General features: G+C 47.2%; 1 protein-coding gene across 1 annotated transcript; it reads left to right on the plus strand.

The window, feature by feature from the left end:
* The first annotated feature begins 1601 nt into the window (after window positions 1–1601).
* Window positions 1602–12550, plus strand: cdyl (chromodomain protein, Y-like). Its single transcript, XM_041803044.1, has 7 exons — window positions 1602–1904; window positions 3946–4690; window positions 4832–5085; window positions 8397–8569; window positions 8648–8858; window positions 8997–9140; window positions 11777–12550. The coding sequence occupies exons 1-7, from the start codon at window positions 1881–1883 to the stop codon at window positions 11933–11935; spliced, it is 1710 nt and encodes a 569-aa protein (XP_041658978.1). The 5' UTR covers window positions 1602–1880; the 3' UTR covers window positions 11936–12550.
* The last annotated feature ends 528 nt before the right edge of the window (window positions 12551–13078 follow it).

Here is a 13078-nt window from a genome sequence, read left to right on the forward strand (position 1 = left end):
TAGGGTAACCCTGACAACCACTCAACAGTCAAAGAGTCACTCTGACCACCAATCAACAGTCACAGAGTCACTCTGACCACCACTCAACAGTCACAGAGTCACTCTGATGACCACTCAACAGTCACAGAGTCACTCTGACCACCACTCAACAGTCACAGAGTCACTCTGACAACCACTCAACAGTCACGGAGTCACTCTGACCACCACTCAACAGTCACAGAGTCACTCTGACCACGAATGAACAGTCAAAGAGTCACTCTGACCACCAATCAACAGTCACAGAGTCACTCTGACCACCACTCAACAGTCACAGAGTCACTCTGACAACCACTCAACAGTCACAGAGTCTCTCTGATGACCACTCAACAGTCATAGGGTAACCCTGACAACCACTCAACAGTCAAAGAGTCACTCTGACCACCAATCAACAGTCACAGAGTCACTCTGACCACCACTCAACAGTCACAGAGTCACTCTGACCACCAATGAACAGTCAAAGAGTCACTCTGACCACCAATCAACAGTCACAGAGTCACTCTGACCACCACTCAACAGTCACAGAGTCTCTCTGATGACCACTCAACAGTCATAGGGTAACCCTGACAACCACTCAACAGTCAAAGAGTCACTCTGACCACCAATCAACAGTCACAGAGTCACTCTGACCACCACTCAACAGTCACAGAGTCACTCTGATGACCACTCAACAGTCACAGAGTCACTCTGACCACCACTCAACAGTCACAGAGTCACTCTGACAACCACTCAACAGTCACGGAGTCACTCTGACCACCACTCAACAGTCACAGAGTCACTCTGACCACCAATGAACAGTCACAGAGACACTCTGACAACCACTCAACAGTCACAGAGTCACTCTGATGACCACTCAACAGTCACAGAGTCACTCTGACCACCAATGAACAGTCACAGAGACACTGACCACCACTCAACAGTCACAGAGTCACTCTGATGACCGCTCAACAGTCACAGAGTCACTCTGACCACCACTCAACAGTCACAGAGTCACTCTGATGACCACTCAACAGTCACAGAGTCACTCTGACAACCACTCAACAGTCACGGAGTCACTCTGACCACCACTCAACAGTCACAGAGTCACTCTGACCACCAATGAACAGTCACAGAGACACTCTGACAACCACTCAACAGTCACAGAGTCACTCTGATGACCACTCAACAGTCACAGAATCACTCTGACCACCAATGAACAGTCACAGAGTCACTCTGACCACAAATGAACAGTCACAGAGTCACTCTGACCACAAATGAACAGTCACAGAGTCACTCTGACAACCACCCAAACAGTCAAATAGTGGACAAATAGTTTTTCAAATTTAATTTATTTGAGGGGTTAGTTAGCCTTCAAAGATCCATAGTTAGTGAAGTCATGGGGATTTTGACCGTTTCAGACTGGAAGGAACCCACCAAAGAAGCTCTAGTTTAACCTAGTAACAGTAACCATGGAGGGCGGGGCCTGGAAAGGGTCACTAGCCCCTGGTCTCCCCTACTGTCCCCTCTAAAGAGAAATAAAACTATCGTGTTCTTCCTCGTGGTTTTAAGAGCCTTTAGAGTCTGACTGACAAAGGTCTGTGGTAGGAACGAGGGTAAATTATAAAAGAAGTTCCCTTTCACAATAAAAGCCCCGATAGTCCCGGGGTCTTTTATTGTGGAGGTGTGTTGCTCAGAGCGGATGTTGGGGTGAAGCGGAGTGCTAAAGCTAGTTCAGAGCTAGTTTAGAGCTGGTTATCTCACATAAACTCGGTGTCTGTCGGTCATTTAGAGCTCGGTCTGTCTTTCTCTCATGCTGCTGCTTTAAAGAAGCTTCTGGAAGCTGCTCGTGCACACGCTCGGTCTCCATGGCTACGGAAGACTTCTACGAGGTGAGCGAGCTACGGCTAACATGCTAACGTCTGCTAACGGCAAAGTTGGGAGTGAACTTTGAAAACTTTCTTCCAGGGCAGGTTAAACGGCAGCAGAGAGACGGGCTAGTCAGCGGCTCAATAATTAGCCTAGTTTAGGGTAGAGAGGGAGTCACAGAGGGTTAAAAACCAGAGTTAGCATGCAGCCTTAGCATCTACTCCCTTAGCTCAGCGTTAGCTCGGCGCTAGCTCAATGCTAACTCGATGCTAGCTCAGTGAGCAGGAGTTTGACAGTTGGTTTGGCTTTTAGTTGTTTAAGCAAAATCAGTTCACTTACGAAGGCTTTTAGAGGACGGGTGGTCCGGAGAGGGGGTCGATTTTTATTGATCAGCTGTGATCGAGTGTTTTATTTTGTAATCAGCCTCAGTGACTGCTGTCTAGGGCTGGGCAGTTACAGCCGTTTAAGACTGATCAGGATCATTAATCTGGTTAAAAAGACGAGTTTTTACCCTCCATTATAAACACTGGCAGAAGTTTGACACTCCGTCAGATAGTCATCAACCCTGTCAGATGATGATTTTCTTCATTTCACGACAAAAAGCTTCATTTTTTGTTAATTTTATTCTTTATTTGCTTAAATGCCAGCTAATCTGTGTGCAGTTATAACGGATGTATCTGAAAGCCTAGTTTAATCTGTTTAATATTTAAGATAGCGATGGATAATTCGTGGGGAGCGCCTTCGACCACCAGGCCACCTGCTCCCCAATAGACCAGATATCTGACTGACGGCGCCGATCCAAGTGACCGATCCAAATCCATCCTACAGTTTGCAGTAGACCCTGAACGCACCGCAGTCTAACTGACAGTCTGTGTGACTGAGCTAGTGTTAGCTAGGATGTCCTTAGCGGTATAATTAGCTAGTAGATTAGCGTAAATCTACATGTAGAGCAGTCAAAACTAGTCTAAAGATGAGAGCAAAGAGGAGTGGGCGTTAGCCTGATATTCTCTCTACAGCGTGGCTAGCATACGTGAGCTTAACCCTCGACAGCCCACACACCACTTTATTTACGTTTACTACTTAGGAAAGCTGTCGTACCGCGGTCTTCCTGCGACACGCTAACAGGTTAGCCACCACCGTCCTTCTCAGTGTTTACATCCGGTGGAGGGTCACAGAGGAAGGCTGCGTCCATTAACTGAAGCTACAGCGGCCTCTAGTGGCAGGAGGCTCATTAAAGAGCATTACAGGCAGGGAGTTCAAGCCCGTGTTCATAAAAAACAATAGGGATTAAGTTTAACCTATATGAGTTATGCTGTTTAGGGTAAGCATTGTTGTTTATAACTTACACCCAGTTGTTGTTTTTTGGATAATGTTGATATTTATTTTTTAGTTGTAGTTCAAATAAATTTAAATTCAATTCATTTTTGTAGTTTTTTTGCTTTTTAATAAAAGAAGCTGGGTGGTTTACTACAGCCTCATGTGACCTCACACTTTATACCAACAACAATAATAACTGTAAAAACAAAACAAAACAAAATATATATGTATATATACATATACATATATACATATGGGAATCAGTATCGGCACATTTATCAGAATCGGATCAGAACTGATAAAAAGTGGATCGGTGCATCCCTAGTAGTAGTATCAGGTACAGTGAGGAAAAACAGGCGTTAATATTGAGGGCTGACTAGTTGTTTTGCAGCAGAAGAAGTCTGAGCTGTTTTGAGTGTGCTTCTTTTTCTGCCCTCTTTGAGAACTAAATAAAAAACAGATTGGCAGTCTAGGGGCGTCTGTTTTTGTTGCTATGTTTCATTTGTGTTTTTTTACCAGTGATATAAATACTCCTGAAGCATTTTACTGTTGCTTGTTTTTACTGTAGACTGTTTTTACTGAGCTGCATTACTGTTGATTATCATGAATGATACTGATGAGAGCGTTTTACTAACTTTAAATGTACGGCTATGTCTCCATCGATGGCCCAGCCCTACGCTGTATCACTCACACTCAGACTTAAACACATAAATCAGAGAGTAACTGTCTGTGTTCACGGTGCTGCAGGTGGAGCGGATCGTGGATAAGAGGCGGAGTAAGAAGGGCCGGGTGGAGTACCTGGTCAGATGGCGAGGGTACGGTCCAGACGGTGACACCTGGGAGCCGGAGAGTAACCTGTCCACCTGTATGATCTACGTCCACGACTTCAACCGCCAGCACACCGAGCGCCAGAGAGATGCCACCTTACTGCGCTCTACCCGCAGTTCTCCCAGCCCACAGTATAGCCCCGCCCACAGACCACTCTGCAGGCCATCACCAGCCACCCACAGTGACATCAGCAGTGACATTAGCGCCAGTTTATCGGGAGGCTGTGATCAGGTAGAACCTGCCATTGGTCCAGCTGTCTCGCCCTCGCCTGGCTCCACCCACCCTGCCTCCGCCAGCTCCCAGGATCCCCTTCAGGCAGGCAGGTTGGGCGGCGGTGTGATGTCATCGCCTCTAGCAGGCTCCGCCCGCCGAAGCCTGGACCTGTCAAAAACCGGCATCAAGATCCTGGTCCCCAAGAGCCCGATGAACAGCCGGCCGGACTCTGAGGAGTCGCCCAGCGAGGCCGCTCTCAGCCTGGACGCCGGCGCTCAGGATGCTCACCTGGTCCCGCCTGAGGTGGCGCTGCTGGAGAAACCTGCAGGGGTTCAGCTGGGGCCAGGACAGGAACGGGCCCGCATGGGAACCAGGCCCCGCAGCTTGAACCCCCCCCCACCACCACGGCTCCCCATCACACCAGCTGCCATGCGCTCCCTCGGAGGTTCGGGTAAGGTCACACATCACTGCATCCCCTTCACCAGAGAGACGGTCACATAAGTCTGAACTTCACCCCTGAGCACCTGTCCAATCAGAGGACTCCTGACCACCCGAAGACTACCTCCTGATTGGTATGCTCTGTCTCCTCCAGGTTCCTCCTCGCTGATGGAGGCGGTTCCTGCCAACGGGATGTCCTGCGTTCAGAGTGCTGTTACTGGGGTGAGCAGTGCAACGGGGAAACGGCGTCTGGAGGAGCGCTCAGCCTTCGACAAACGTCTGAGGTTCAGTGTCCGACAGACAGAGAGCGCCTACCGATACCGCGACATTGTTGTGAAGAAACAAGACGGCTTCACGCACATCCTGCTGTCAACCAAGAGCTCAGAGAACAACACGCTCAACCCTGAGGTGAGACTGCGTCCCCACAGTTAGACCACCACCGCAGACAGTATCACCTGATTAAATTTGTCTCATCCTTTTGTTTCATCCTTGTGTTTCATCCTTGTGTCCCATCCTTGTGTCCCATCCTTGTGTCTCATCCTTGTCTCTCGTCCTTGTTTCATCCTTGTGTCTCATCCTTGTGTTTCATCCTTGTGTCTCATCCTTGTGTCTCGTCCTTGTGTTTCATCCTTGTGTCTCATCCTTGTGTCTCGTCCTTGTCTCTCGTCCTTGTTTCACCCTTGTGTCTCATCCTTGTGTTTCACCCTTGTGTCTCATCCTTGTGTTTCATCCTTGTGTCTCGTCCTTGTGTCTCATCCTTGTGTCTCGTCCTTGTGTCTCATCCTTGTGTCTCGTCCTTGTGTCTCGTCCTTGTGTTTCATCCTTGTGTCTCGTTCTTGTGTCTCATCCTTGTATCTCTTCCATGTGTCTCATCCTTGTGTCTCGTCCTTGTTTCATCCTTGTGTCTCATCCTTGTTTCATCCTTGTGTCTCGTCCTTGTTTCATCCTTGTGTCTTGTCCTTGTCTCTCGTCCTTGTCTCTCGTCCTTGTTTCATCCTTGTGTCTCATCCTTGTGTTTCATCCTTGTGTCTCGTTCTTGTGTCTCATCCTTGTATCTCTTCCATGTGTCTCATCCTTGTGTCTCGTCCTTGTCTCTCGTCCTTGTTTCATCCTTGTGTTTCATCCTTGTGTCTCATCCTTGTGTCTCGTCCTTGTGTCTCGTCCTTGTTTCATCCTTGTTTCATCCTTGTGTCTCATCCTTGTGTCTCGTCCTTGTGTCTCGTCCTTGTCTCTCGTCCTTGTTTCATCCTTGTGTTTCATCCTTGTGTCTCATCCTTGTGTCTCGTCCTTGTGTCTCGTCCTTGTCTCTCATCCTTGTTTCATCCTTGTGTCTCATCCTTGTGTCTCGTCCTTGTTTCATCCTTGTGTCTCGTCCTTGTGTCTCGTCCTTGTGTCTCGTCCTTGTGTCTCGTCCTTGTCTCTCGTCCTTGTTTCATCCTTGTGTCTCGTCCTTGTCTCTCGTCCTTGTTTCATCCTTGTATCTCTTCCATGTGTCTCGTCCTTGTCTCTCGTCCTTGTTTCATCCTTGTGTTTGTCCTTGTGTCCCATCCTTGTGTTTCATCCTTGTGTCTCATCCTTGTCTCTCGTCCTTGTTTCATCCTTGTGTTTCATCCTTGTGTCTCATCCTTGTCTCTCGTCCTTGTTTCATCCTTGTGTCTCATCCTTGTGTTTCATCCTTATGTCTCGTCCTTGTGTCTCTTCCATGTGTCTCATCCTTGTGTTTCATCCTTGTGTCTCATCCTTGTGTCTCGTCCTTGTGTCTCATCCTTGTGTCTCGTCCTTGTTTCATCCTTGTGTCTCATCCATGTGTCTCGTCCTTGTGTCTCGTCCTTGTGTCTCGTCCTTGTGTCTCGTCCTTGTGTCTCATCCTTGTCTCTCGTCCTTGTTTCATCCTTGTGTCTCATCCTTGTGTCTCGTCCTTCTGTCTCATCCTTGTATCTCTTCCTTGTGTCTTGTCCTTGTGTCTCGTCCTTGTGTCTCATCCTTGTGTTTCATCCTTGTGTCTCATCCTTGTGTCTCGTCCTTGTCTCTCGTCCTTGTTTCATCCTTGTGTTTGTCCTTGTGTCCCATCTTTGTGTCCCATCCTTGTGTCCCATCCTTGTGTTTCATCCTTGTGTCTCATCCTTGTCTCTCGTCCTTGTTTCATCCTTGTGTCTCATCCTTGTGTTTCATCCTTGTGTCTCGTCCTTGTGTCTCGTCCTTGTGTCTCATCCTTGTGTCTCGTCCTTGTGTCTCATCCTTGTGTTTCATCCTTGTGTCTCATCCTTGTGTCTCATCCTTGTGTTTCATCCTTGTGTCTCATCCTTGTCTCTCGTCCTTGTTTCATCCTTGTGTTTCATCCTTGTGTCTCGTTCTTGTGTCTCATCCTTGTATCTCTTCCATGTGTCTCATCCTTGTCTCTCGTCCTTGTCTCTCGTCCTTGTTTCATCCTTGTGTTTCATCCTTGTGTCCCATCCTTGTGTCCCATCCTTGTGTCTCATCCTTGTGTCTCGTCCTTGTCTCTCGTCCTTGTTTCATCCTTGTGTCTCATCGTTGTGTTTCGTCCTTGTGTCTGGTCCTTGTGTCTCGTCCTTGTCTCTCGTCCTTGTTTCATCCTTGTGTTTCATCCTTGTGTCCCATCCTTGTGTCTCGTCCTTGTCTCTCGTCCTTGTTTCATCCTTGTGTCTCATCCTTGTGTCTCGTCCTTGTGTCTCGTCCTTGTGTCTCATCCTTGTGTCTCATCCTTGTGTTTCATCCTTGTGTCTCATCCTTGTGTCTCGTCCTTGTGTCTCGTCCTTGTGTCTCATCCTTGTGTCTCATCCTTGTGTTTCATCCTTGTGTCTCATCCTTGTGTCTCGTCCTTGTGTCTCGTCCTTGTGTCTCATCCTTGTATCTCTTCCATGTGTCTCATCCTTGTGTCTCGTCCTTGTGTCTCGTCCTTGTGTCTCGTCCTTGTGTCTCATCCTTGTGTCTCATCCTTGTGTCTCATCCTTGTGTTTCATCCTTGTGTCTCGTCCTTGTCTCTTGTCCTTGTTTCATCCTTGTGTCTCATCCTTGTGTCTCATCCTTGTATCTCTTCCTTGTGTTTCATCCTTGTGTCTCATCCTTGTCTCTCATCCTTGTGTCTCGTCCTTGTGTCTCATCCTTGTGTCTCGTCCTTGTGTCTCATCCTTGTATCTCTTCCATGTGTCTCATCCTTGTGTCTCGTCCTTGTCTCTCGTCCTTGTTTCATCCTTGTGTTTCATCCTTGTGTCCCATCCTTGTGTCCCATCCTTGTGTCTCATCCTCGTGTCTCGTCCTTGTCTCTCGTCCTTGTTTCATCCTTGTGTCTCATCGTTGTGTTTCGTCCTTGTGTCTGGTCCTTGTGTCTCGTCCTTGTCTCTCGTCCTTGTTTCATCCTTGTGTTTCATCCTTGTGTCCCATCCTTGTGTCCCATCCTTGTGTCTCATCCTTGTGTCTCATCCTTGTGTCTCGTCCTTGTGTCTCGTCCTTGTGTCTCGTCCTTGTGTCTCATCCTTGTGTCTCGTCCTTGTGTCTCATCCTTGTGTCTCATCCTTGTGTCTCATCCTTGTGTCTCATCCTTGTGTCTCGTCCTTGTGTCTCATCCTTGTGTCTCATCCTTGTGTCTCATCCTTGTGTCTCGTCCTTGTGTCTCGTCCTTGTGTTTCATCCTTGTGTTTCATCCTTGTATTTATCCTTCTCACCTGTCAGCCATGTTTTAACGTCTCTTGTCCTGTCAGGTGATGAAGGAGATCCAGAGTGCCATGGCAACTGCAGCATCAGATGACAGTAAGCTGGTCTTACTGGGAGCTGTGGGCAGCGTCTTCTGCTGCGGTCTTGACTTCCTGTATTTCATCAGACGTCTGACAGACGACAGGAAAAAGGAGAGCATCAAGATGGCTGAAACCATCAGGTACCAGCTTTAGTTTGTATGATGACATCATTAAAGTAAACATGACCTAACGTTTAACCCGCCTCTTTATCGCCACAGGACCTTTGTCAACACCTTCATCCAGTTCAGGAAACCCATCGTGGCGGCGGTGAACGGGCCCGCCCTGGGCCTCGGCGCCGCCATCCTGCCTTTATGTGACGTGGTGTGGGCCAATGAGAAGGCCTGGTTCCAGACACCATACACATCCTATGGCCAGACACCTGACGCCTGCTCGTCCTTTACCTTCCCTCGCATCATGGGCCCCGCCTCAGTGAGTCCGCTCTTCTTTCACCGCACATCTTTATGAGCTGTATGGCGGCGGTTCTCCCTGCTGACGTGTCATCATCCTCCCAGCTTCATATCCCTACGGCGTTCTGCCTAAGAGTCTAAGCGTTCTTCTCTGTTCCAGGCTAACGAGCTGCTGCTGAGCGGCAGGAAGTTGACGGCTCAGGAGGCGTGTTCTAAAGGTCTAGTTTCTCAGGTTCTCTGGCCCGGAACCTTTAATCAGGAAGTGATGCTCCGAATCAAAGAGCTGGTCACCGTGGACCTGCTGGTTAGTAATGGCAGTCTGTCAGAATGTTCCCTGTGCTTAAACATCCAAAAAAGTTAGGACACTGCAAAAAATATAAATTAAACCCATAAACCCATTTTTTATTCACAGTAGAACATAAACAACATATCAGATGTTAAACTGAGACATTTAACTATTTCAGGAAAATATTAGCCAGTTTTGAATTTGATCCCAGCAACACATCTCCAGGGGCAACAGAAGGCTGGAAAAGTAAGTGGTATTAATGACAAACAGCTGGAGGAGCATATTACAGCTAATTAGGTTGTCAGCAGATCAGTGACGTGAGTTTCAACATCTGATATGTTGGTGATGTTCTGTTGAGAATAAAATGTGAGTGTATGACCTTTGAGAATCTTCTGTTTTTATTTACGTTTAACACAGCAAGCCAACTTTTTTGGAACTAGGGTTGTAGAGGATTGATGGGTGGGAGAGGAATCAGAAACAGCTGAAATGTTTAAATTGCACAAATGAGTTTGCAACATTCCATGATTGGGATTGCAGGAGTTTATCTCTCCTCCTTCTCTACATCAGAACTCTTTATGGAAACAAGGCTCACTAAGCCTGGTGTTCTCTTTGTTCCTGGTGTTCTCTTTGTTCCTGGTGTTCTTTGTTCCTGGTATTCTCTTTGTTCCCGGTGTTCTCTTTGTTCCTGGTGTTCTCTTTGTTCCTGGTGTTCTTTGTTCCTGGTATTCTCTTTGTTCCCGGTGTTCTCTTTGTTCCTGGTGTTCTCTTTGTTCCTGGTGTTCTCCTTGTTCCTGGTGTTCTCTTTGTTCCTGGTGTTCTCTTTGTTCCTGGTGTTCTCTTTGTTCCTGGTGTTCTTTGTTCCTGGTGTTCTCTTTGTTCCTGGTGTTCTCTTTGTTCCTGGTGTTCTCTTTGTTCCTGGTGTTCTTTGTTCCTGGTGTTCTCTTTGTTCCCGGTGTTCTCTTTGTTCCTGGTGTTCTCTTTGTTCCTGGTGTTCTCCTTGTTCCTGGTGTTCTCTTTGTTCCTGGTGTTCTCTTTGTTCCTGGTGTTCTCTTTGTTCCTGGTGTTCTCTTTGTTCCTGTTGTTCTTTGTTCCTGGTGTTCTCTTTGTTCCTGGTGTTCTCTTTGTTCCTGGTGTTCTCTTTGTTCCTGGTGTTCTCTTTGTGCCTGGTGTTCTCTTTGTTCCTGGTGTTCTCTTTGTTCCTGGTGTTCTCTTTGTTCCTGGTGTTCTTTGTTCCTGGTATTCTCTTTGTTCCCGGTGTTCTCTTTGTTCCTGGTGTTCTCTTTGTTCCTGGTGTTCTCCTTGTTCCTGGTGTTCTCTTTGTTCCTGGTGTTCTCTTTGTTCCTGGTGTTCTCTTTGTTCCTGGTGTTCTTTGTTCCTGGTGTTCTCTTTGTTCCTGGTGTTCTCTTTGTTCCTGGTGTTCTCTTTGTTCCTGGTGTTCTTTGTTCCTGGTGTTCTCTTTGTTCCCGGTGTTCTCTTTGTTCCTGGTGTTCTCTTTGTTCCTGGTGTTCTCCTTGTTCCTGGTGTTCTCTTTGTTCCTGGTGTTCTCTTTGTTCCTGGTGTTCTCTTTGTTCCTGGTGTTCTCTTTGTTCCTGTTGTTCTTTGTTCCTGGTGTTCTCTTTGTTCCTGGTGTTCTCTTTGTTCCTGGTGTTCTCTTTGTTCCTGGTGTTCTCTTTGTGCCTGGTGTTCTCTTTGTTCCTGGTGTTCTCTTTGTTCCTGGTGTTCTTTGTTCCTGGTGTTCTCTTTGTTCCTGGTGTTCTTTGTTCCTGGTGTTCTCTTTGTTCCTGGTGTTCTCCTTGTTCCTGGTGTTCTCTTTGTTCCTGGTGTTCTCTTTGTTCCTGGTGTTCTTTGTTCCTGGTGTTCTCTTTGTTCCTGGTGTTCTCTTTGTTCCTGGTGTTCTTTGTTCCTGGTGTTCTCCTTGTTCCTGGTGTTCTTTGTTCCTGGTGTTCTCCTTGTTCCTGGTGTTCTTTGTTCCTGGTGTTCTCCTTGTTCCTGGTGTTCTCTTTGTTCCTGGTGTTCTGCTTATTCCTGGTGTTCTCCTTGTTCCTGGTGTTCTCTTTGTTCCTGGTGTTCTGCTTATTCCTGGTGTTCTCCTTGTTCCTGGTGTTCTCTTTGTTCCATGTGTTCTCTATGATCCTGGTGTTCTTTGTTCCTGGTGTTCTCTTTGTTCCTGGTGTTCTCTTTGTTCCTGGTGTTCTTTGTTCCTGGTGTTCTCTTTGTTCCTGGTGTTCTCTTTGTTCCTGGTGTTCTTTGTTCCTGGTGTTCTCCTTGTTCCTGGTGTTCTTTGTTCCTGGTGTTCTCCTTGTTCCTGGTGTTCTTTGTTCCTGGTGTTCTCCTTGTTCCTGGTGTTCTCTTTGTTCCTGGTGTTCTGCTTATTCCTGGTGTTCTCCTTGTTCCTGGTGTTCTGCTTATTCCTGGTGTTCTCCTTGTTCCTGGTGTTCTCTTTGTTCCTGGTGTTCTGCTTATTCCTGGTGTTCTCCTTGTTCCTGGTGTTCTCTTTGTTCCTGGTGTTCTGCTTATTCCTGGTGTTCTCCTTGTTCCATGTGTTCTCTATGATCCTGGTGTTCTCCTTGTTCCTGGTGTTCACTTTGTTCCTGGTGCTCTCTTTATTCCCTGTGTTCTGCTTGATTCTAATGTTCTACCATGTTCTGGTCCAGGTTCTGCGTGAGTCCAAAGCTCTGCTGAGGAACAGCAGCCGCGGCGCCCTGGAGCAGACCAACGAGCGTGAGTGCGAGGCGTTGAAGAGAGTTTGGGGGTCTTCACAGGGAACGGACTCTATCCTGCAGCACCTGCAGAGGAGGACCGAGCTCTGCTAGAACCTCACCTGGACCCACACCTGGACCAGGAGCAGACAGCTGAGACTGTTCATGTTTCTTTCTTTGATAAGACTCTAAATTATGAGGCTCCGCCCCCTGGACCCCACCTGTTTGCTTTAGATAAACCCTAAACATGAATTCTCTTTATTATTATTATTATTGTTGTTGTTGTTGTTGTTATGGTTTCTTTATTTACAGATGGAGTGTTTATGCTTTCTTTCACTTAAGACTCAGCCTCCAGTCACATGCTAAGCTAAGCTAGGCTAGGCTAACAGAGATGAACTGGATCATGTGACCTATCACAGAGGTCTATAAAATATTGGGCTGTCCCATTAAGAGCCAGTGGCCTCCGACCACAAACAGGAAGTGGACTCAGCTCATTTTTTTAAACAGATGACATCGTCACAGCGCTGGAGGTTTCCTGTAGCGCCACCATCAGGATTCTGTATGGTACAGCACTTTGCAGTGATGAATTCTGGGTAAAAGCTCATCCATGAGATACTGCAGTCATGTGACAACGGGTCAGCTGATCAGATTGAATTTCAGACCCTGATCATGTGACCAGGTGATCATGTGACCAGGTGTTTGTTGTAAAATAAACTCAGATAAAACGTGGTGTTGGTATGTTTCTGTCTCCGTGGGATGTCCAGGCGTCTTCAGGGTTAACCTTGTTCTCTGTGGTTACTATCTTAACAGGTTTTATCGCCATGGTAACTGTACTAGCAGTCTAAAAAGCCCGTCACCTACAGTGCAGTTCACTGTCTTTCCTCATTTCAGGGTTAACAGACTCAGAATTTACTGAACCTGCTTCATGAAACTGACCCCAGATAGTCAGGAGTTGAAGGTGAGTCATGAAATAAACCAGATGTAAAAAAAAAAACCAACATGCCCATCCTCCATCTACACTCCAGGCTAACTAGCAGCTAGCATTAACAGCTAGGCTAATTAGCACGTGGACACTGGAACTTCTCTGACCGTCTAAACAGGATGAGGAGATCACAGCAGAAGAAATGAGCTGAACAGCTGATAGCCAAGCTTCAGACAGCTGGTAGAATTAGGGGGCGTGGCTTCTTTGAGTGACAGTTGAGAGCTGCTAGCCGTCACCTCAGCTAATTTAACCGTTGACCTTATCCTTGGGGTCAT

This window comes from Cheilinus undulatus, linkage group 13 (assembly GCF_018320785.1).
Source record: "Cheilinus undulatus linkage group 13, ASM1832078v1, whole genome shotgun sequence".
NCBI lineage: Eukaryota > Metazoa > Chordata > Actinopteri > Labriformes > Labridae > Cheilinus > Cheilinus undulatus.